Below are 24,033 nucleotides of genomic sequence, written 5' to 3'. Positions count from 1 at the left end.
CAGTAAGATGAGATCAAAGCTGATCTCAAAAATCGATTGACAGGACGAAAATCTGTCTGTAGTTTCAAGCGTACAAACTCGAAATTTTATACAGTTTTCCTAGTGATTTCACCTCTGTTTTACCATGTACATTTTCTTTGATCAACGAAGATTCTTCATCCTCTGTCTGTAGAACCATGTGGCTTATTCCAAGCACCATCGCTGTTTCTTCATCCTCTACCTGTAGAACCATTCAACTATTAGATAAGACCCAATCTAAAAGTATCTCAAAGTTGACCTTAAACATCCGAGTTTTCTGGGAATGATCATCATCGCGTTGCTAGATTTTTAAGTACGCTAGTACATCGGCGCTAGATTTTTAAGTACGCTAGTATATCAATCGGCAACTTTGCTGGGTCCTTATCAAGAAGGTAGCAGTCAGGAGCACAGAAGGCTTGCAACAACAGCAAGTCGTCGACACCTAAAATAAAAGTAGGGAAAATTCTTTGGATGTAGACTCTTTAAAAACACGCCATTAGAGAGGACTACTTTTCCGCCATTTTGGCTCTGAATTGGCCAACTACCCACAGCGGCCACAGCTTAGTAGAAAGAAAACACGTCGAGGGAGACCTCGAGGTCCGGTTCCTCCACTCACAGCACAAATATCTTGACAGAGCAGGCAACTTTTAGAGAAAAGCACGCAAACGCCACAGCAGAATATGAATATTTGGTGGAACTGGATTTTATCCAAACCTGAGTTGTTTCGGAAACAGACACTGGATACCACAAGATCAATTGCATGTTACTATCTAATTTGTTTAGGAATCAGAACCACTGTCTGAGTCAGAATACAGTTCATATGGTCTATTCCTGTTCGTGTTTGCTTCTAGCGGTGGCAGATCGTCATCTTCATCAGAATCTGGTCCCTCATCAGTCTGCGCAGTTTGTGCTTGTGCTCCAGCATCAGCCTGGGCAGTTTGGGCTTCTGCTCCCGCCTCTGAACCTTTATTTGGTGTTGACTTGAAAATAGCTGGCCTGATATAAGAAGAGATGAAATGATCAGAAGAATAATTTGAGGATGTCATGCTGGCAACATTCAGTAGAGCAGAGACTAGCACTCCAGTGCTGATACAAATGCTCAGCCCACAGACTGGTATTTTACAAGGTCAATTAGCAGCTTAGGATCTCTAATCCTAGTGGTTTTTTCTTGCCATTGTTACAATACATCACGAAATTCAGCTGTATCAAAAATAATTCTCTCGTGGACATTTGACCGAATAAAGCTTGAATTAACCTATATGTGCTGTTGAAATTTATTGATCAGTGACCCTTGTATTATGAGGGAAGTGAATTGTATATTCAAGATGCAAGAGAATTAGAAGATAAATAATGAGGGCATGTTGTAAAAACAGAATTTTGGTTCCAGGCCAGTGACATATGACACCAGACCCAATGTGCATACTAGAGAAGTAAGCAGTAAAACAACCACTTTGTAAATTGGTGGCACACTGACATTTATATACAATTTCATATATGAGATAAACTGGGATACACTGCCACCAGTTTCAGTCACAAAAAGAAGCCTATTGATCTAAACCTAGATGGGTTTCAGACTTTCAGTAGCGCAAACTTTCCAGTGATGTTGCATACAAAGAAATATATTTGGTTACCCTTGTTGTGTCACGAGGCAAGCAAATTGACACCCAAAATTGCAGGTAGTCAAGTGGTTTATTCTATTAAGGTGCACCCTGGTTTGTGGCACATCGCGGAAAAGAAATAGAAGAAAAAAACTATGATATTTACTGCCAACTAATTCTCATGCACTGAACGTTTGAACCTGATCACCGCTCTCTAGTACACGAATGTATCCAAATTTTGTGTCAACTCTTAAGCCAGAGATGTTAGTACTTGACCATTATCTAGCATCATAGAACCAGTAAACTTACCAGTTACCAGACTTCTCCAGAGCTCGAACTTGTTCGTGGAAGAGGACTTGCGAGACAACACACGCAATCTTGCTCCCTGATTCCAGGGCCTGATCCCTCCCACTAGCATCCACAACCACGAAACTCCCTGCGTATTCAGTGCAGCCACGGTCTCAGACTAGTGGCAACAGAGAGAACTAATCAAATTCTGGTGAAGTTAGGATTACTGACCGCTCTTGATCCAGAAGCTCTTCTGGAACTTGGCCGGGAACAATGCCAGAGACTTGACGCCCTCGCCGTCCATCACCTAGCAAAAGCAGGTCGGTGAGGAAGCAAACGTAGCACGAGTCATCTGCACGGAGCCGGAAGCCCGGGGAGCATCAATCGAGAAGCGCCGCGTACCTCGATGACGTTGGAACCGCGCAGCGTGAGGACCTGCATGATGCTCTCGCCCTCAGCGAGCGTGACGGCGGCGCCCTCGTCGCACGCCCGCCGCAGGTTCTTCCTCCCCGCCTTCATCTGCTCCTCTCCCTTTTTCGAGGGTGCAAGGGAGGCGGATTTGGTTCGCGGGGATGGAAGCACGACCACGAGGGGAGAGACACGGCGCGGCGGCGGCGGCGGAGTGGTGATTCGGGGTCTGGTGGTCTGGGAAGGTTTTGGCTGGATACTGGACAGGCCAACTAACCAAGTTGGGCTTGGGAGCCTTTTGGTCATTAGGCCCAGAAGAATCATGTTCATGTGTTGGCCCACGTATTATTTGAGCCGGACCTCTCTTGAGCACTGCCATCCTCTATTTTTTTTTTATTTTGGACAAGATGAATGATCGTTTCTTTCTTTAGCGTAGATGAATGTGTCTATGGCATCATCTACGTGCCTGGATTATATTATCAGCTTTCTGTCGTGATTGACTGATGAAGATGTTAGCATGGAGTAGCTTTTTCCCTGTGTAATTAGTAGAGCTCTAGAAAGGTTTTCTTTTTTCTTCCCTCTCCTTCTCTCCGGAGCCCTTCGTGCTTCAGGTAATTTGCTCTGTAAAATTGTCTCATTAATACAATAAAGTTCAGGCAACCCAGGGTCATTATGCACAAGCGGCTTCCAAATTATTCCTTGCCGTCTCCGTCAGCCTCCATAGCGACCAGCTGCAGGCAGATCCGCAGATAGTCAGATGCCATGAGTGCCGTGCTGAACCCACCCAACGCTTTCGGGATCCAGTGTCTGCCGAAATGGACGCCTGCCAGTGCCAGGGCAGCAGATGCGCCGTCGCGGTTCACGACAAGGGCGACGGCATCGTCGTGAAAGAAGCATGGTCGGCCGTGCCGATGTTGCTTGGTTTCCGTCCACGTCAAGAGCCTTGAGTGCTCTGCTCCCTCCACGCACCTGTAATTAGCCACGCGGACTGATCCGTGAGCTGCCGGCTTTGCACATGGTGCGGTCGCCCGAGCCGCAGCTGCTGGGCTGTGCGTAGGAGGCCGTCCGCTTCGTACGAGCGTCCTCGGCCGTGGTACCAACAGGCCTCTGGATCCTCTCTGGGCGGTGGGCTTTGTGATCCTGCCGTGTCCAAGCACCACATCCAACACCTTTTGTTACCAGACATGCAAATATACCGAGCACCCTCTCCGTTAACCATTTGAAAAAAAGGTGGAGTATGGGCGATTTTATGAGGAAGAAAAAGAAAGCATCTTCTTTGCCACAGAAAAGCACCGCGCACGCGATCCTGATCACAGACCAACATCGGGAGGCGGAGATCTCTCAGACAGTCGGCTGCATCTGCCGCCCCGATCCCTCACGGACACCACCCGCCACTTGCCACTGCCATCCTGGGCCCACGCTTCCGGGCCCGCGCGTCATTCACCACGCTCCAAGTAGCCCACGCCCGCCACGTCACGCCAAAATAATTACTCCTGCCTTTCCCAAAATCCCCACTCCTTTTTTCTGCTCTCCTCAATCTCGCCCCGTCTTCTCCTCTCTTCTCTTTCTCTGTCCAGTCCCCAGCGCGCGACACGGGTCAAGCTATCAGCCGCCGCCGGCGATCGCCGGAGCTAGGGGCCCGTGGTCCCGAGCACGCACGGCGCGGACCCATGGTCAGGAGCGGGAGTATGCGCCGGTCCTCCCTGCCCACGCCGGCGGCGGTGCCGGCCTTCACCGCGTCGCCCGAGGACTACCGCCTGCTGGAGGAAGTGGGCTACGGCGCCAACGCCGTCGTGTACCGCGCAGTCTTCATTCCCACCAACCGGACGGTCGCTGTCAAGTGCCTGGATCTCGATCGGGTCAACAGTAACCTTGTGAGCTCCTCTGGAAACTTCCGTCGTAGCTCGATTCCTAGGGTTCGGTAGTGATCGTTTTTTCTTTCATGATTGAAGTAGAGGTGGGTTCGACGCACCTGATGTGGTGTGCGATTAGTGGAATGATCGATCTAACTGTCGGTGTTTTTTTCCCGTTTGTTGCTGAAGCGATAAGGTCCATAATCAGGCTCTAGACTGTTGTTAGCGGAGTTGGGAATACTAGTTGAGAAAGTTGACCGCTTCAATTCGTAGTTTTGTTTTCAATTTCCGGTTGATTTGCTTGTACCATTGACGCTGGCCACACTTATGGTTGCAGCTGGTTGTGAGCCTTATGCGATATCTAGAATGGGATGCTGCAACTTTCTGATCGATCTGGATTGAATGTGCTACAACATTCTGTATCCTGTTTGAATGTATTTTTCAAGAAAAAATAATATCCCCATTGCTTGGATCATGACAGCATCTTGTGTTAGCTGGCCTAACATCACCAGAAACACCATTTGCTTGCTTTTGAAGTGCCAAACTTTATTCCTCTCCATGAAAACGCTTTCAGAATAAATGAATACGCACATGTACTGTTTCAGTCCAATTTCGAGTCTCTTGCTGTGCCCCATTTTAAATTAACACTGTAATTAACATCTTACAGTAGTATCTATGTATTGTATGCAGGATGATGTAAGAAAGGAGACTCAAACTATGAGCTTGATAGATCACCCTAATGTCATCAAGTCTTACTGCTCATTTGTTGTGGATCATAACCTTTGGGTGGTAATGCCATTCATGTCAGAGGGTTCATGTTTGCACCTAATGAAGGTTGCATATCCTGATGGTTTTGATGAGCCAATTATCGCCTCTATTTTAAAGGAAACACTCAAAGCTCTAGAGTACCTCCATAGGCAAGGACATATTCATCGTGATGTGAAGGTTAGCTTTTCAACTGTAGGGTTTGCCTGGGTTTAGTTTGTTAGTGCCTTTGCTTAACATATCATTATTGCAGGCAGGTAATATCCTTATTGATAGTCCTGGTGTAGTCAAGCTCGGGGACTTTGGTGTCTCTGCTTGCATGTTCGATAGGGGTGATAGGCAAAGGGCTAGAAATACATTTGTGGGGACACCATGCTGGTAATTATGTTTCTTTTCTAAATCGTTCCTGCTAATGGTTCAGTAGGTATTAAATTTTTTGCGAATATTTTGACACATTTTGGTATTTTATTCGTTGTTTAGGATGGCTCCAGAAGTTCTCCAGCCTGGAACTGGATATAATTTCAAGTATGTGGTGAATATCAATAACTATGTTTTATTTGCTACTGCAGAGCATTTTTGGATGCATTGTACAGTGCACATGCTTAGTTTGATTGATCATAAATGACCATCACTTCATCACACAACCTTTTTTTTTGGAACACGAACACGTGCATTTCATTAATTGGAGAAGAAAGGTTTGTTAGGTTACAGGCTCTAATCACCTGCACAAAACGTATAATGTTCGCGCCACACATGAGAGATTGTCGACCGAGCAACCAGAACAGGAAAAGAAAAACTCCTATTGGTCTAAATTTTAAAGGCATGCATAGATCTTTTGCTCTGGCAGCGCACAAGGATCCTTCATTTAGCACCTCCTGTAAGATCTTATTTGGGTTAGGTTAAGCTGTTGTAGAACAGAGAACAAGACCTCCTAGGACACTACACAAGATATGAGGAGGTGCTGCATATTTTCTTACTGATTGGTCACAAAGAGGCCATCTCCGGATGCGGCAGCCCTCTCCGCGATAGGCGATCTGTGGTCCAACATCGGTTCAATAGGGCAAGCCAAAGGAAGATTTTGCAGTGCATAGGTGCCCAGCACTTCCATGTGCTCCCTGAGTGACCACAGGTCTTCTTCTTGGCAGCGAATAGGGGCGACCCAGCATTTAAATATATTGGTGTTTAGGCCAGATGCTAAGCTAAGTGATGTAACAATTCCTTAATGAAGGTCAAATCTGCAGCTATGTATCAGAGAAACAGCACCTTGTCATCAGCATGGACCCGATATTTCATACATGTGCAGCTAGAGGTCGTAGTACACCATTAACATCTGCTCGGTTTACCAATAGTTTCAGCACATCCATTACCAAAACAAATAGCATTGGAGAGATTAGGCCACCCTGTCAAAAACTACATCTATTATCAATATCCTTTCCAGGTTCACCATTTACAATACTCAAGTGGAGGAAGTTGATAAGATTGAGCAAAGAGGATTGCAGTTTGCACCATCCCGAGCCAAAGCCAAGCCGTCTGAGAACCTCCAACAAGAAGGTCCAGGAAACCGAGTCAAAGGACAACCTTTTTTTAGAAGTTTGATATGAACTCTGAGCTAGTTCTATGCCTTGAGAAATAGCATTGTTTCATGAATATAATATCAAGCAAATGTTGTATTGGAATTTAGTTTTACGTCACATGCTTAAATATGATTGGAGCACATCATCAAATCAAAAATCTTCCCAGAAACTAGGTGGTCATTTACTAGGTTCTGTTGATCCTGGTTTGAGGTTTCTGGGCAAATGTTCCTATTGATTTTTTTTTCACTTATTCCGCTTGTAATTGTACCGATGCAGTGTAACAATCATGTTTATTAATGCATTACAACTTTTGTATTTCTACTTTTAGTTTTCTTAATTGCTATTGTAAATGAGATCTTCTAACAACACATGGCCCTTTGTGCAGAGCTGATATATGGTCATTTGGAATAACTGCACTGGAGCTAGCACATGGACATGCTCCCTTTTCGAAGTACCCTCCCATGAAGGTAACAGATCATTTGATATATGCAAATTAAGATGTTAAATCCTTTTCCCTTTTGCTCTTACAGAATAGAGCATTGTGCAACAAAATGTTTCTGGGAAGCTTGAAAGCTTGATAATCGATTGCATCAGTTTTCTTGAAGTTGAAATTTCACTAAGTAGCCTATTTTGAAAGTTACAGTGCAAGTATGTGTTCTTAATCATTTAGCTATCCCATATGCTAAAAAAATACACTCTTTCTGCCATCTGGTAATTTCTCTTTATGTTGCAAGCTACTGCCTACATGTGCGCACATTCTTTTGTAGTTTTGTACATGGTTCTTATGGCGCTGCGGCGACTCGTGGCGACCTACCCTCCTCACAACGCCTATGTGTATAAAACGCGCGGCGAGGCGACGCCATAGACATATCCTAAATATACCATGACAGCAAAATTTAGTAGCATATACATACCTTTTTTGAGCTGTTGTACCATACATTCTTCCCTTCCCAATTGCTCCTGCCATCCTTTCTCTCTTCCCAAGCACGAGAGGCATAAAGCAGAGCAAGCACAAGCAGCAAGCAAGCACGAGCAGCGAAGCAGAGGGGAGGGGAGACTGGAGAGCAAGCACGAGCACGAGAGGGCCGCGCGAGGCCACAGATCAGCAGAGGATTCGCACAGAGGCGGGGCCGTCGACCAAAAGAAGAGGCGCAGAGAAGCCTGGGCCGCACGGAGGCGCAGAGGAGCCGGGGCCGTCGGCTAGCAGATGTGGCGCAGAGGAGGTGGGGCCGCACGGGGCAATGGCCTCGCGGACAGGCGGAGATGCGCGGTGGCGCAGGGGTCGCCGTCTCCCAAGAACCACCCGGCCGCCGTGAGTTCTCCTGCCTCCCTCTCGTTCTTTCCTCCCTCTCTTCGATTAAGCTGGGATTGGGTGGTTTTGCCGCTCGATTTCCCGCCCCCACCCTCGATTTCCCACCCGCCCCTTGATTTCCCGCTGGCGCCCTCGATTTCCCGCGCGATACCCATCTATGGCGCCCGCCTCTTCCTCTTGGGCATCCAGACGACGCCTTTGGACGCCCAAGCGGACGCCTCGAGCCTGAGGCGGACGCCATAGGCATCCTGGCAAGGTGAGGGGGACGCCATGGACCCCGAGCACGCCTCAATGCCTAGTCGTCGCCTAGGCGACGCCTTAAGAACCATACTTATTTGGACTTACTGATTTCCAGTGGCTTGTGAAACTTTCATGAGCACGAATAGTCAAATCAAGACGTTGTTGATCCAACTTTACAAATTTTTTTTTGCTCCAATAACGATTTCCATGAATTAACGTTTGTGTATTCAATGTTAACTGAGGATTTCTTGGTGGATCAGGTTCTTCTCATGACACTTCAAAATGCTCCTCCAGGTCTCGACTATGACCGTGATAAAAGATTCTCAAAGGTAGTACTAGTCCTTTTGGTTAATTCTTGGGTAGTGAATGCTTTGTCATTATAGTTTTCTGGCACTATCTTTATGTTCTAGAATGTTGTTTCTGTCATTATTTACACAGACTCGACATTAGGTTATATTATTGGTTTTGCTCTTCTAATGGAAGTTTTCAGCTGTAATCAGTCCTTCAAGGAAATGGTTGCCATGTGCTTGGTGAAAGATCAAACAAAAAGACCAACAGCCGAGAAATTACTTAAGCATTCTTTTTTCAAGAATGCAAAACCTCCTGAGCTGACTGTTAAGAGTGTTTTGACTGATTTGCCCCCTCTATGGGATCGTGTTAAGGCTCTTCAGGTTTGTTTGTATGTACTTTCATCGTGCTTCTTTTTATTTAATGCTTGTGTGTTTCTTAGTGAATGACTGTATTTCCAGCTAAAAGATGCAGCACAGCTGGCTTTGAAGAAAATGCCTTCTTCAGAACAGGAAGCACTTTCCATGGTTCGTGAAAGTGTACTTTGCCTATTTTTCTCTCCACAATTTTTTCCCTTCTTCCCCCCCTGAAGCAAGCTTGATGTATTCATTATATAGGTGAAATCTTCTGCTTTAGTTTAGTTGGATGGTTGGACCATGTTAGCATTAAAGAAGCTTCAGTTAACAGATTTGGCTTGAAAACAAACTTTATTAAAAGACAGTAGGAATATATATGACGAAAACCATAGCCTTATGGAGAATGAAATTTGGATTGTGCAATATTATGTCAATGGTCTGCATGAGCACGTTGGTTTCGCGATGCTTATTGGATGAATACTAAAACATGTTCAGCAGAAGCATCACTGGTCTGTATAAAATATATATTTAGCTCGTCAGGAAATCGCAAACTTCTTTTTATCTTGGGAGAAACTTCTATGCCCCACCACTTCAGAGTTGCAGAAATTTTAAATCACAAACCAATGGTAGATTCCAGAAGCTATCCTGTTGAACACTTCAAGAATTGCGCAACTACAGTCAGGGACAGAGCTAGTATCATATAACGAGGGGGGCCAACTGCTAATACATCTATTTTGAAGTGGCTTGAATATCAGCTACATCCCTGACTACAGTATATGAACATGGTGCTCACATGAGTATCAGCTATTTATTTCACATATAAATAATTAGTTAACTAACATTAAACTTAGCTACTCACAGGATATTTTTGCCTACTGTATTGTTTAATTACGTAGCACACTATTATGTATTTTCATTGGCATAGACACAATATTTACTCCTGTCCATCTATGTTTTATCTGACAGAGTGAGTACCAACGAGGTGTTAGTGCATGGAACTTCGATATTGAGGATCTAAAAGCCCAAGCATCGCTGGTAAAGCAATATGTTTTGTTATCTTCTATTGCTCTGATACCTTACTCGTATGTTCTAAAAATGGATGCATTTTTTTCCCTCACACGTATGCTGTATAACTTTGCAGATTTGTGATGACGATCCACTTGAAGTAAAAGAACATGATGACAGCGCTAGAATAACTGGCATTGATAAGGTTTGCTTGACTCCGCTTTCTTTTGTTTAAGAAAGACTTTATCCTGTCCACAACTAACAACAACAACAACAAAGTAACAAAGGTCACGGTTCAGGTACGTTAATTGCTAATCTCCAAGCGCTCCTATCCATAGCTAATTCCTTAGCGATATTCCACTCCTTAAGGTCTTTCTTAACTGTCTCGTCCCAAGTTAGTCTAGGTCTACCTCTACCTCTCTTTACATTATCGCCCCGCTTTAAAACTCCACTACGCACCGGCGCCTCGGAAGGCCTCCGTTGTACATGTCCAAACCATCTCAACCGATGTTGAATCACCTTCTCCTCGATAGGTGCCACCCCTACCCTATCTCGAATCTCTTCGTTCCGGACTCTATCCCTTCTTGTATGCCCGTAGAACCAACGCAGCATACGCATCTCTGCTACACTCAGTTGCTGGACATGTCGCCTTTTTTAGGCCAACATTCAGCACCGTATAGCATCGCCGGGCGAATCGCCGTCCTATAGAACTTACCTTTTAGCCTCTGTGGCACCTTCTTGTCACAGAGGATGCCCGAAGCCTGCCGCCACTTCAACCAACCGGCTGAAATTCTATGTCTAACATCTTCATCAATGTCTCCATCTTTCTGAAGCATTGATCCTAGATACCGGAAAGTATCCTTCTTGGCCACCACTTGACCTTCGAGGCTAACGTCCCCATCCTCATGCCTAGTCGGGCTAAAGTCGCACATCATATACTCGGTCTTGGTCCTACTCAGTCTGAACCCCTTCGACTCTAGCGTGTGTCTCCACAGCTCTAACTTCATATTAACCCCTGCCCTACTCTCGTCAACTAGCACCACATCATCAGCAAAGAGCATACACCAGGGGATATCACCCTATATGTCCCTTGTGACCTCATCCATCACCAAAGCAAATAGATAAGGGCTCAATGCTGACCCTGATGTAGCCTTATTTTAATTGGAAAGTCACTGGTATCGCCATCACATGTTCGAACACAAGTCATCGCATCCTTGTACATATCCTTGATGAGGGTAATATACTTAGTTGGGACTTTGTGTTTTTCCAAGGCCCACCACATGACGTCTCTCGGTACTTTGTCATACGCCTTCTCTAGGTCAATAAAGACCATGTGGAAGTCCTTCTTCTCCTCTCTATATCTCTCCATCAACTGTCGTACTAAGAAAATCGCCTCCATGGTCGACCTCCCAGGCATGAACCCAAACTGGTTTTGGGTCACCCTTGTCAATCTTCTTAGGCGATGCTCGATAACCCTCTCCCAAAGCTTCATCGTATGGATCATCAGCTTAATCCCCCGGTAGTTAGTACAACATTGAACATCTCCCTTGTTCTTGAAGATCGGTACTAATATACTTCTCCTCCATTCCTCCGGCATCTTGTTTGACCGGAAAATTAGATTAAAAAGCTTAGTTAACCATACTACCGCCCTCTCGCCCAGGCATCTCCACACCTCAATGGGGATGCCATCGGGGCCCATCGCTTTACCTCCCTTCATCCTCTTCAAAACCTCCCCGATCTCTGCCTCCTGAATCCTCCTCACAAAGCGTCTGTTGGTATCATCAAATGAGTCGTCCAACTCGAAGGTAGGATCCTCATTTTCTCCATTAAACAACTTGTCGAAGTATTCTCGCCATCTGTCCTTGATCTCCTCATCCTTCAACAGAAGTCGATCTGTCCCATCCTTGATGCATTTGATTTGGTTTATGTCCCTTGTCTTCCTCTCGTGGGTCCTAGCTATCCTATAAATGTCCTTCTCTCCTTCCTTCGTACCTAGCCGTTGATAAAGGTCATCAAAAGCCTGACCTTTCGCTACACTTACAGCTCGCTTTGTAGACCTCTTCGCTAATCTATAGCCCTCGATGTTGGTTGCGCTCTTGTCGAGGTGAAGGCGTTTGAAACACTTCTTCTTCTCCTTAATAGCCCTTTGCACCTCGTCATTCCACCACCAAGTCTCTTTCACTTCCTGCTTGCCTCCCCTACTCACACCAAACACTTCTGAGGCTACCTTCCGAACACATGTCGCCATCTTTAGCCACATATCATCTACATCTGCTCCTTCTTCCCAAAGCCCCTCGCCTAGCATCCTCTTCTTAAACTTTTGTGCCTCTTCCCCTCTAAGCTTCCACCACTTCGTTCTCGCAATCTTGGCACGTTTGTCCCGGTGGGTACGTACCCGAAAACGAAAATCCGCCACCACAAGCTTGTGTTGGGGGACAACACATTCCCCAGGTATCACCTTACAATCTAAGCAGGCACGTCTATCCTCTCTCCTAGCAAGGATAAAATCGATTTGGCTCGAGTATTGTCCACTATGGAAGGTCACTAGATGGGACTCCCTCTTTCTAAAGAGGGTATTCGCTAACAGCAGGTCGTAGGCCAACGCAAAATTCAAAACATCCTCCCCCCCCTCGTTCCTACTACCATACCCGAAACCCCCGTGTACTCGCTCATATCCTACATTAGTCGCACCCACATGGCCATTGAGGTCTCCTCCTAGGAAGAGCGTCTCATTGATAGGCATGGTACTAACCATGCTATCAAGATCTTCCCAGAACTGACTCTTGGGTCTCTCACTGAGACCTACCTGAGGTGCATAGGCACTGATCACATTCAGAACCAAATCTCCAATGACCAACCGCATTAGGATAATCCGGTCGCCTTGCCTCCTAACATCTACAACTCCATCCTTAAGGCTCTTATCGATCAAGATGCCTACACCATTCCTACCCGAAGTTGTCCCCGTGTACCAAAGCTTGAAGCCAGAACCCTCCACCTCCTTCGCCTTCTGGCCCTTCCATTTAGTCTCCTGCACGCATAGAATATTTACACGCCTCCTAATTGCTACATCGACTAGTTCTCTTAACTTACCTGTTAGAGACCCTACGTTCCAACTACCTAGACGAATCCTAGTTGGCTCGGCTAGCTTCCTTACCCTTCGCACCCGTCGAGAGAAATGCGAAGACCCTTGCTCATTTTTCACTACACCCGGGCGCAGATGTAGCGCGCCACAGAGGCTGCGACGACCCGACCCTTGCTCACTTATCATCGTACCCGGATCACGATACGACGCGCCCCTGAGGGGATGACGACCCGGCCCTTGCCCATTTAACACCACACCCGGGTTCCAATGTAGCACGTCGCTAAGAGGGTTACGCCCCAACGAATTTCTTATGGGTTTCATTTCCATTAGAGTGGCTGATTTTTACGCTGGTTCGCCAAACCTAACACAACCCTCCACATTTTCTCATCGCGGGCTTGGGACCGGCAATATGATTTAAGCTTCATAAGAAAGGTACAGAGTCATTAAATAATATATATATACATCAAATATTCTATGTGTATCTTGACCACGGAAAAGATTACCATGCATGTGTTAAAAAAGAAGGGAGAAGATTACTATATTTTGGATTGAGACACTAAGACATGTTTAGATGGGGCTAAAAACATAGAATCCTAGAACTGCTTCTGTGTAGATCTGTGAATGTGTTTCCAGACTCCTTTATTACACTAGTTTCTCTCATCTGGGTACATATAAAAGATCTGCAACCCTTTACTTTTGATACTTCACGGTTTCTCGCTATCTTGAATAGCAAAAAAAATCTGCCTACTCTGTTGGGTTATAAATGTGTTTTTATATGCAAGACAAATGTGTACACTATAGGTTGATGTAAGCTGCTTCTGAATTCTCTATTGCCAGGATACGTCTTCTGACAGTCATTTTGGAAAGCCGACACAGTTGAATGGAAATCACAGCAGGTTTTGTAAAATCTATAACATTTTAGCATCCTTTGGTTTTCAATATAACTTTTTCCCCAGTTGATCTCTCGTTTTTCATTCTCCATGTTGGTGATCATCAATCAAAGTTTGCTTGTAGGGATCAGTGAACCTCCATGCATATTACAGTTGCTGTATACGTTTCATGTCTCAGTATGGGTAGTTCATTCATAGTCTTCTGTTATATTTCAGTGAAAGAACTTCTGCTGCAGCAAATCAAGGTCAAAACAGCCCCGAAACAAGCAAAGCATTGTCTTCCAACAATGGTAGTGCCTATAGTGAAAGGAAGGCTGATGAACTTAGAAACCAGGGATCAGAAATTGATCCGTTGCCCTCTACATCAAAGCATGACCCGGATGGGAAAAAAAGTGAAGTCAGACAAACAAAAAGAACATACTCTGGTCCAATTCTGCAATCTGGCCAGCATAACAGTTTGTTGACTGAAAGGGGTCACATTGTTGAAAGGTGTGTTTAACAAACTTTGCTGATCGTGTTCCATTTTAATTATGTGTTACTTTGATCTGATCTATCTTCTGTTAACCAATATTCTTCCATTTCAATTCTCAATAATTCTCATTATATATTGTCCATGGCCAAATTGGATATCTGAGTTATTGCTAGATAATTTGGATATCTGAGTCTTAAAGAACTGAACACCATTTTGGATTTTTTGAGTTTCTTGAGAAAAATACATGTTTTAACCAGTTAGCATACAACTTGTTCTTTGTATATTCCAAAATTCTTTTTATCGTCATTGTCACTCATGACAGGGATGTAGGAGGTCAATCTGGATCCGATAAACAAAAGAATGGTACAAGAAGAACCAATAATCTTAGCGGTCCTCTATCACTTCCAACTCGTGCTTCTGCAAATAGTCTTTCTGCTCCTATTCGATCATCTGCAGGTAGGATATAACCTTCAACTGCTGATCCTTTTGTCTATGTACATAATAGACCTGCATGCACATTCTTATTAATGTAGCATTGTAGCATATTTGAGCTGTTCTTGACATTTGGAATGTAATTCTAACCCTTTGTTTATTATGTCAATTGCTCTAGTTATTTTCGCATTGAAAAGACACGATGTTCTGTTGACTGTTACAGGTTATGTAGGCTCTTTGGGTGATAAGCCTAAGCGTACCATGGTGGAAATTAAAGGCCGCTTCTCAGTGACATCTGAGAATGTGGATCTTGCAAAGGTGGGTTGCGCTCCTTTGACTGAACAAGATCACTTTATAAGTAAATAATCTAATAGTCTACTTTGTAGGTCCAAGAAATGCCGGCGAGCAGTACCTCATGCAAATTGCAAGAGGTAAGAATTTAGGAATGATTTATTGGTTATAGAAACGCTATTACACTCTACTGAGATGTGTCCATCATGACTAATACTGGAACTTTTCAGGGGCCTTCACTGAGAAAATCAGCAAGTGTCGGTGATTGGTCAGTGAATGCCAAGACAATGGTATCGTTTCTTATTCTCGACTTGTACCGTTTCTTAGAAATGAATAACTTCTGTATACTCACTGTGGTAACAGATTTACATGCTAATTTTTAGTTTTTATCTTGGAAGCAATGCTGTTGGGATTTTTTATTTCCTGAAGCAAGACTGCTTCCTCGCTGTTCAAGGAAAACACTCAGCTTTGTGTAACTGGGATTTTGTTATTGCAGTCTACTAGTCATCAACGGAAGGAACTCTGCAATAACTCTGTATCTGCATCAATTCTGATTCCTCATCTTCAAAACCTTGTAAAGCAGACTGCGTTTCAGCAGGTATGCAATAAACTTAATATACTCTAAGCATCCATTTATCTATAGTATGTAATGATTTCCCATTTCCTCCCAGGGTCTGATTACAGACCTACTAAGCAACTTGCAGCAAAATGAGAGAGTTGACGGTAAGTACTTTCCTCTCTATTGTTGAATGCTCTCTTTGTTTCCCAATTTGTCATTAAAATAACCATTGCTTTTATCCAGCAGCCCAGTCAAGAGGCCAGGGTATGGGGAGTGATACAATAGTAAGAACCTCAGCTTCATACCATAATTACCCCCCCCCCCTCCCCCCTCCCCCTGATTTTTTTTATAATCAACTCATAAATCTATCCTCAATATTTTGGCAGGTTGAAGCGTCTACGGCTGAGGGAGAACGCTCCTTACTTGTTAAAATTTTTGAATTACAATCTAGGTAGGTCCATTATGTTTATAAGGGGCAATTACATCTTCAAGGATTTTCAAAACTTCGAATTTTTTAAACTTTCCTCTCGTGTATTTCCCCGCCTCATTCCATGCTTCTAACTGCCATTTCTGTCTCACTCCGCCACTTCATGGTATTAGTCACCATAACATGATATAATGTCATCTCAAGATGTGAACTGCTGCCTTTTGTTACCTGTTTGCTTTATCATTAGTCAAAACCCAACTTCCCCACATTGTCATCTTGCCTTGTGTTGCCACTCACCTCATGCCATTGTATGCACCATAGTCACCAGAAATCTGGGTCAATGAGGTCAAGGATCGGGCTCGCATTACGGCGTTTGATGCTATCTACACCTTGTCCTTTTTCATTTCCTCCTTTGCCGCTAGCTGTTGCACCTTGTCATTTTTGCTGCCTGCCAACACTGACATTTATCTGCCTCCCCACTCTCTACTTGCTGTTTGTAGCTTTGCTACCTTGAATATGTCTGTACACACGGAGGCATATGTATTTTGTATCTATTTTTCTCTAGGCACGGACATTTTGGTTCAGTTTCACACCATAAACAGCTTAGTTACGAACCAACCTAATTGTTTATAAGTTTGGGGGTATTGTTTATCTGGCAAAAGAAGGATTAATACACACAGCAAGGTGCAGCGAAGTTGGCTATTTAGGATGAAATGCAATGGCATAAAGCGAAGAGCTCAAGTTCACGACATCGTGATTGTTAGTTAGCTAGGAATCTAAGATATAGTGGGTTACAAATTCTATTTTATCTGGATTAGGAAATCATGTGAATGGTTTGGGACTTGTATCTCGAACTGATTTCAGATCAAAATGGTTTAAGTTACCTGTAGAAATTTGTCCTCAGAGGTCTTTGAGACTTTGAGAGTGACTGCTAACATACTCTACAAATACCATGACTCACAAAACTCCTTGTTTCTGAGTTAGCTATGGTCTAGAACCTCCAATCAAGATTTGATTGAGATGCTTCTTTTTCCTTTCTTCACTAATTCGCTATTTCATTGTAATGAGTATTTGTGATCAATATGTATTTTATCTTGCCCCCTTGCAGAATGATTTCTTTAACTGATGAATTGATTGCGGCAAAGCTGAAACATGTCCAGGTCTGTATCTGGCTATTTCTGGTTACTTTTCTTGACTATGTTGGAACTTGCAAGCATATATGTTTTTATTATTCACATTATTCAAGAAAAATCAGTTAACAAGCGTTGTTTTGCTGTGGACTACAGTTGCTTGTAGAGAATCTTTACCCATGCTAGTAAGATGCTCCATTTCTTTATGGCTCCCAAAAACACATCTTTAGTTATACCTAATAGAACTAAAATATCAAATATCCTGGTACACCGTAAGTGAATAATTTAGAATATGTGTGCTTATTGATCGCTTATGATCCCCTGTGTTGCTTTCAGCTTCAAGAAGAGCTAAATGCGCTCTACTGCCAAGAAGAAATAGTCGACCTGAGAGAGGAAGAAAATGAATAAGCATGATGAGTTAAAGCTGGCCTTTCTTACTAGTAGGGAGGGAGCTCAAAGCAATATATTCTGGTCTCATGCAATCGACGCTTGGCTAACTTGCCTGCCCTCAAGGTTTTTAAGGTGCAGTGGTGCTGAGCCAGCTTAACTCCGGGTCTCATCGGAGAAGAAATTGTTGCGCAATCGAGAAACTGCAATGAGTTTGAAGGAGAGGGGAGAGGTCTTCGAGGAGGTGTACCACCTACGATCATCGATGGCTCGGTTTGAGATTGACCGGTTGTTACAAATATGTGTATTCGGTCTATCTGTTTTGGCCCGGGTTTAGTTTTTCAGTGAGTTTGAGCTGTGTTCTTGCGGTGTGCGTTCATTTTGGTCGCACCGATCGCCGAGATGGCGAGTGGCCATGCTGCCAACCTCTAATATACTAGTATAGCAGTATAGCACCATTGTACCGCAGAAAGACTGCGAGAATAATCGCATCACATTAGGAACAGCGGGATGTATATGTACTGTAGCAGATACTGTATAAGTTAGCACCTTATTTTTTGAAATACAATTCCGGCTGTATGGGAACAGCTTTTCATGCATTACCCACTGTTTAAGTTCAACCACCTTCTTGTGCGATGCGAAAGTTTACTCAATACTCTTAATTCGTTTAAAAGTTTGCCCCTTGTTTGACCGAAGTCCTAGCCATAATGTTTGTGTCAGACTATTCAGCAAACCATGGCCATTGATTAAGGGGTACGGATGCTGTAGTTTAGTCGACTAAACCCGTTCCTTTCAACGTGCAGCTAGGGCGTGGAGCATGCGGATCGGTCAAGCGAAAATTTCAACACCCAACCCATCCGTGGCATTGAATCGAATTGGGTTCGTCCTGGTCCGTGACCTGTCTGAATCCTGACCAGGACAGCAGGGAGTACATGCCTGTGCCGCTCTGCACATCCTGACCAGGAATAGGCATGCAGCGATCTAGTAGGAGTGACCAGCAGCAGCAGCAATCATCGTTCAGGACAAAAGCTTGTGAAAAGCTGTGAAAGAAGATGAGGGACCCTGACGAGCAATCCTTGCATTCACGTCTTTTCAGGTTTCAGTAGATCGTCTCATGCCTGCCGATTCCACCAGAGATCAGAAGCGAGCGAGTTCAGCAGGCACGACCCAAAAGGTCACCGCGTGACCCTCCGGTGTCATAGAAAGGCTGCCTCAAATTTCGAGTTCCGTCAGGCGCCCCCCGTCTGGTCATCATGGTAATTCCTGTTCCCCAAAAGGCCTACACTGGATGGTTATAGGGGTCTACTAGTATGCCACCTTCTTCTGGTAGTACCGCCAGTAACTTACGGCGGACGTCGCGCGTACACCGACTCTGACAGATTTCAATATATCATCAAGTGCCACGATCGAGATCCTTTAGTGTGTAATCGTACTAGTATTATTTATTACTTTTGCGTGATTGCAAACTTTCTTTCTAGGACCTCCCTCCCCTTCATGTCATCCATCATGTGTATTACATACAGATCAGGCAGGCAGTGAGCTTTCCAGTTCACAAACAAAGCCTCGACAGCTAAACTGATGCTACAACCATACTCCAATACAAGCACCAGCCGAAGCGAACAGATGAATACTTGCATGAGGAACAGACAACCTTGTGTGGATGGCTGGGGAATCATTCGCTCACCAAAAACTACTACACCACAACCAATCATTAGCAGTACCCGAAGGATGGAGTAAATAACAGTTAATCCGAAGTAATCTCACTGCCTGTCGTCACCAAGAGAAAAAGAGCTCCAATCGTCAGACCGCAGGAAACATGCTAGCTCAGATTCTCTCTGCGCGCGGTGCCGCCGGCCGGCGAGGCGGCGACGGCGACGGGGAGGCGGCATACGCGCGCGCGTGATGAGTGGCCATTTAGCCCATTATTAGCATGGTCCCTGCGGAAAAGAAAATGCACTCCCTCGACGGCCGCGCGCGGCTGCCTGCTGCCTGGTGGTGCCGCGGGAGCCGTCGCTGTCGGATCAGGCGCAAGTTGCAGCGGCCGCCCGGAGGCCGAGGAGAGGCCGCGCGCGTCGACCGGTCTGACGGGCCAATAACTGGCCCCGCGATGGCGAGCGAGTCAATTTCCCAACTCAATGCTGCTGCTGCTGCTGCTGCTGCTGCTGATATTTGGGACCGGGTGTTGGCGGTTGGTCGTTGGGGCTGCTCTGCACGGCACTCATATTTGCTCTGCTCCGCCAGGATAGATATTTGATGCCACGCCAAGCGGTCAAAAATTCAGAGCAAATTTCTCCCATTTTTGTCCACGACTGTTTTTCTTTCACGCTGATGCAGCAATTGACTGACTGCTAGCTAGAACTGAAACCACACAAGACTCCCCAGCATGTACATCACCCAATCCTTCATTTTTATCTTCCTCCGATTGTATTTCTCCCAGGTCACTAACTGACTAGTCTAAATTGTAACAAAAAGAAAACAAATCAAAATCCTTTTTTTTTGGCTGGCCACTACAGTTCTCCTACCATCGACCAAGAGGGAATGCTCACCGCTCCCTGTCGTGGTTGCCCGGCGTCGGCGGCCCGTGCGCCTCTCCTTCCAGAGGCACGACGCCGGCGCCCTCCCTCCGGCTCTTGATCTTGATCAGCCCGTACAGCTTCTTGAACTCCCTCATCGGCGCGTCCTTGCCGAACACCCCGCCGCCCGCCGGGGCCCCCGCGGCCGTCTCGTCCGCTTCCGTGGAGTCCGCGCTGGCGCGCGCCGACTGCTCCTCCCACTGCTGCCCGGTCACGGACCAGCTCGTGTTCCGCTTGTGCGCTGGGTTCCGCGGCGGCGCGCCTCCGGACACGTGCTGGAGCTTGGTGATCACGTTGCGGAGCGCGCGGCTCGGGGACCCGCGGTTGGCGAGCATGATCTCGCCGAGCTCGGCGGGGCTGAGGCGGGCGCCGGCGTGGAAGCCCTCCTCCACCTGCGGGTACAGCTTGTGGTCCTTGAGCCCCAGGTAGTTGCTGGCCAGCGTCTTGAAGGCCTCGAAGTCGCAGAGCGTGAACTGGATGTGCACGTCCAGCCGGCCCGGCCGCACCGCCGCCGCGTCCACGGCCTCCTTGCCCCCGCGCATCGTGAACACCGTGACCCGCTCCTCGCCGCAGCACGAGGCGACGCCGTCCATGAAGCTGAGCACCCGCGCCTCGCCGTCCCCGCCGGCCTGCAGGTACCGGTCCAGGTCCTCGACCAGGATGAGCGACCGCGGGGTGGTGTGCCGGAGCAGCGCGCTGAGGTCGTCGCTGCCGGCGCGGGACAGGTCGATGTCGTAGACGTCGTAGCCCAGGAACCGCGCCATGGCCGCCGCGAACGTGGACTTGCCGGTGCCCGGCGGACCGTAGAGGAGATAGCTCCGGCGCCAGACGCGGCCGAGGCGGTGGTAGTAGGCGCGGCCCTTGAGGAAATTCTCGAGATCCGCGCGGACGCGGGCCTTGAGGTCCGGGTCCATGGCCACCGCGTCGAGCGTGGCCGGGTGTGTGAAGGGCGCCGACGCCCACCGCGGCGCGCCCGTGGCCCCGTCCACGCCGGTGTTGGCGAAGAGACGCAGCTCGCGGCGGCGCTGCTCCATCTCGTCGGCGACGGACTCGACGTGCTGCAGGTAGGGGCGCAGCACGCGTGTCCGGTCGTGGCGGCGCACGCGCAGCACCAGGCGCTCGCGGCCGCCGCCGTCGGCGTTGGTCCACGCGAGGCGTGCGCCGAGGAACGAGTCCCGCGCGGTGTGGCCCGGTCCGAGCTGGAGCGAGAGCCCGCCGTTGGTCCTGGACGCGGACGAGAGCACGGAGGCGGCGTCGGAGTCCTCGAGCGACGGCAGCGCGGCCACGTACGCGGCGGCCTTGCGGAAGAGCGGGTTCTCGGCGCCGTCGCAGGCGAAGCGCGGCACCTCGTGGTACTGGTACGCCTGCGCCCACTCGTCGGCGCACCGCCAGAGGCGGCGCAGCGCGTAGAGCGCGGACTTGTAGGACAGCAGCAGGCGCAGCGCCGCGAGCGCGAGGGTGGCGTAGGCGAGGGCGCCAGCGCCGACGACGCCGCTCGTGGCGTGCAGCGGCATGACGCTTTGGCTGTGTGACGGTGCGCGCTGGCTCGGGTTCGTGTTGTCGTGTGCACCCTGCTGCTCCTGTTGCCGAGACGAGGCTTTTGAAGAAGAGGGGGGAAATTGATCGGACGGGGTGGGCCACGGCGGTCAAAGAAGGAGGGGGACTACTTGGATAGAAAAAGAAAGGCAGCGGCCAATCTAGGCAGCCAGCGTATGTCTATCGTTGAGGTTTCAGACTTGAAAAGAAAAGAAAAATACCTCGTTGAGGTTTGCTTTTGGCCAATACAAAGCTTGTTTCAGCATGCTTTGGTTTATGTGCAGGGCAAACTATTCCTTCTAGATATGAGGCACGTGCCGTCCAGGCGTGATGAGACTTGGCAAGCTTTAGACAAGTCTGGCTGCTGGTCAGACTGGACCTCTTCTTGGGTCGCCTGCTGCCGCATATGTAGATTCTTCAACCTTCTCTGATCATACCGTACCGGCTTTTTTTCTTTGTTCCGCGGTCACTAGATACATAATACGTGGGCTATCTACCCACATGCGTGTAATTTCGGACGGTTAGTTGTAGGGTTTCAAGGTGACAGTACGTGGTATTGCCTTACAGGAACTAGTAGTAGCTAGCACAGATACACTACTAGGTGACAGTGGTATTCCCATATATTGAGCTTCCAATTACTACAGCAAGCCAGTTTTTTTTTTAAAAAAAAAATCATGTATCTGATTATCCATCTACCAGCTCCGAGATTACCGAATAGTACGGTACCGATCATGACATAGACATGGCATTGCGATGGATGGAGTAGTCAACCGCATGCCTTACTTTTGGCATCAGGAATAATGCATGCATTACTCTTGACTTTATGCAGTGCATTGACATTGCACATCTAGATGACAGCGATCGAGATATGTGTATACTACACTCGCTAGGTCGATCATCTCTATTTATATTATCTGCCCGGTCGGCATGTCACACTCTTGTCAAAATGGAACGGCGCCGTGCTACATCTATTATATTACAAAAATTAAAAACATCCGGTCATCAATCCGATAGCTCTAATCGTAATAGTCATTGGATGTATTATCTTTCCTAATAAATTATGCTCCTCTGCTATTATAAAAATAGATTAAAGTAACCCCTAGACATGTATCTAAATTACCCATCTCTACCATTATAAAAAATATAAAATAACCCCCTAATCTTCGTGTAAATTATCCACCTATGCCATTGTAAAAATTATGCAAATAACTCCCAAATTTGTATATAAATTATCTAATTATATCATTATTAAAAGCTAAAGTAACCCCTAAATCTCAGCCTAAGTTATATAATTATAACAAAATAAAATGATAAATATGTATACATCAAGTACACGTGGAGGTGTGATGCAAAATAAAATCTGTTGCAAGTAGGTACTGATAAATATATATTTTAGAGTATGTGTTAGAATATTTAATAGATGAAAGAGGGCGTGAGGTAGATAATTATAAATCTTATTCTATATTAATTTTAATTAGCCCTCGCGGGAGCACGGGTTGATAGTCTAAGTTAAACTAAAGCTAGCTAATTCAGGACGGAGTGACGGAGCACGGGTTAGAATATTTGTGAAAGGCGTCGGCGGCGCTAAGACCTGGGCGCCGGCGGGATCGGGCGGCGAGCGAGCTAGTCAGACAGCCCAGGGAGTTCCAATGGCCGTCAGCCCTTTCCCCCGGTTAGTTAGTTAATAGAACTCGGCATCTCCACGGCATGCATGCGATTCAAATTAAAATACCAGTCGGATCGACCACGGGACGCCGGCCGGACGGTCGCCGGCGACCTGCCGTGCAGTGCGAGGCCCCGGCCCTACTAACCCCAGCGAGCGATCAATCGACCAGCTAGTCGCGGGGAAGGCAAGCCATCAGCCAACGCATGCATACGATGGCGCTTCCTTGGCGAATTTTCAAGCACGCGTGTTTGGAATTCCCCGGTCAGATTTTAATCTGGTCTAAAAATTCCCCAGTCAGATGAAGCAGTTTAATCTTGCATTGCCAAGGAGGACCGTCGGATAACGCGAATAATGCATAAGCTGAGCGATCGACGACCAATCATGCAGAGCAGAATGTTGGCTTTCCTTCCCATGCATGCTACTTAATTTGCCCCTGTGCTAGCTTTAGTTGGGTGCTGACATTTCCCGTGTGGGCGGGCATCAGCTAACTTTTTTTTTCTTTCTTTCTGTCAGGAGATGAGGAGAGCAGAGCGGTAGGCTTTTTCTGCTGATCAGCTTTGCCTGTTTCCTACTCGAAAAAGGACTGGACAATGGAAAGTTAGCTAGGTGATCAGCAGCTGGAGTTTGTGTGCACGACCAACCTTTTCGTTCCGGATCATCAGTCGTCAGTTGAGTTCATGCAATCAAAATCGATACGTGATGCATCAACCAGTGCATGCACTGATGGCGCTGGGTGGGTAGTCGGCATCCTCGTGTAGTACGACCGGGCTACATGGACGTACGTCCACTATATATACAGACAGAACAGATTGCGACCTTACAAAATGCATGCGTAGTACATCTTATATATCCTGATTTCTCGCGGCTACGACGGCCCTTAAAT

The 24,033-nt window shown here is 46.7% G+C and overlaps 3 protein-coding genes across 5 annotated transcripts; 1 reads left to right on the top strand and 2 right to left on the bottom strand.

Moving 5' to 3' along the window:
- Positions 1-694: 694 nt before the first annotated feature.
- Positions 695-2,562, bottom strand: LOC112873527 (probable RNA-binding protein EIF1AD). The gene is made up of 4 exons (XM_025936506.1): positions 2,307-2,562; positions 2,136-2,211; positions 1,926-2,052; positions 695-1,014 (listed from the first exon to the last, which is right to left on the bottom strand). The coding sequence occupies exons 1-4, from the start codon at positions 2,421-2,423 to the stop codon at positions 798-800; spliced, it is 537 nt and encodes a 178-aa protein (XP_025792291.1). The 5' UTR covers positions 2,424-2,562; the 3' UTR covers positions 695-797.
- Positions 2,563-3,834: 1,272 nt separating this feature from the next.
- On the top strand, positions 3,835-17,979 carry LOC112875335 (serine/threonine-protein kinase OSR1-like). Of its 3 annotated transcripts, none has more exons than XM_025939154.1 (22): positions 3,835-4,186; positions 4,856-5,110; positions 5,184-5,308; positions 5,411-5,455; positions 6,890-6,971; positions 8,317-8,385; positions 8,557-8,727; positions 8,806-8,871; positions 9,667-9,735; positions 9,842-9,910; positions 13,625-13,683; positions 13,894-14,166; positions 14,472-14,605; positions 14,814-14,899; positions 14,968-15,012; positions 15,103-15,162; positions 15,369-15,470; positions 15,544-15,595; positions 15,675-15,715; positions 15,818-15,882; positions 16,967-17,018; positions 17,325-17,979. In XM_025939154.1, the coding sequence occupies exons 1-22, from the start codon at positions 3,983-3,985 to the stop codon at positions 17,394-17,396; spliced, it is 2,196 nt and encodes a 731-aa protein (XP_025794939.1). In that variant the 5' UTR covers positions 3,835-3,982; the 3' UTR covers positions 17,397-17,979. The 3 variants fall into 3 exon arrangements, with proteins under 3 accessions (XP_025794939.1, XP_025794937.1, XP_025794938.1); XM_025939152.1 differs by having other exon boundaries at positions 3,836-4,186; positions 14,805-14,899; XM_025939153.1 differs by having other exon boundaries at positions 3,837-4,186; positions 14,805-14,899; positions 15,678-15,715.
- Positions 17,980-18,911: 932 nt separating this feature from the next.
- On the bottom strand, positions 18,912-21,628 carry LOC112875336 (AAA-ATPase At2g46620). Its single transcript, XM_025939156.1, has 2 exons — positions 19,922-21,628; positions 18,912-19,829 (listed from the first exon to the last, which is right to left on the bottom strand). Exons 1-2 carry the CDS (start codon positions 21,460-21,462, stop codon positions 19,817-19,819), a joined length of 1,554 nt encoding a protein of 517 aa, XP_025794941.1. The 5' UTR covers positions 21,463-21,628; the 3' UTR covers positions 18,912-19,816.
- Between the last annotated feature and the right edge of the window lie 2,405 nt (positions 21,629-24,033).

This window comes from Panicum hallii, chromosome 9, assembly GCF_002211085.1.
Source record: "Panicum hallii strain FIL2 chromosome 9, PHallii_v3.1, whole genome shotgun sequence".
Taxonomy (NCBI): domain Eukaryota; kingdom Viridiplantae; phylum Streptophyta; class Magnoliopsida; order Poales; family Poaceae; genus Panicum; species Panicum hallii.
This window is presented reverse-complemented; position numbering and strand designations above follow the sequence as displayed.

Coding starts and splice junctions, on each gene's coding strand:
- LOC112873527 (XM_025936506.1), bottom strand. CDS start 2,423: ATGAAGGCGGGGAGGAAGAACCTGCGGCGGGCGTGCGACGAGGGCGCC. Junction 2,212..2,306: donor GCGGTTCCAACGTCATCGAG/GTACGCGGCGCT, acceptor TGCTTTTGCTAG/GTGATGGACGGCGAGGGCGT. Junction 2,053..2,135: donor GAGCTTCTGGATCAAGAGCG/GTCAGTAATCCT, acceptor CTGAATACGCAG/GGAGTTTCGTGGTTGTGGAT.
- LOC112875335 (XM_025939152.1), top strand. CDS start 3,983: ATGGTCAGGAGCGGGAGTATGCGCCGGTCCTCCCTGCCCACGCCGGCG. Junction 5,456..6,889: donor GGAACTGGATATAATTTCAA/GTATGTGGTGAA, acceptor CCCTTTGTGCAG/AGCTGATATATGGTCATTTG. Junction 15,163..15,368: donor CAGTGAATGCCAAGACAATG/GTATCGTTTCTT, acceptor TTGTTATTGCAG/TCTACTAGTCATCAACGGAA.
- LOC112875336 (XM_025939156.1), bottom strand. CDS start 21,462: ATGCCGCTGCACGCCACGAGCGGCGTCGTCGGCGCTGGCGCCCTCGCC.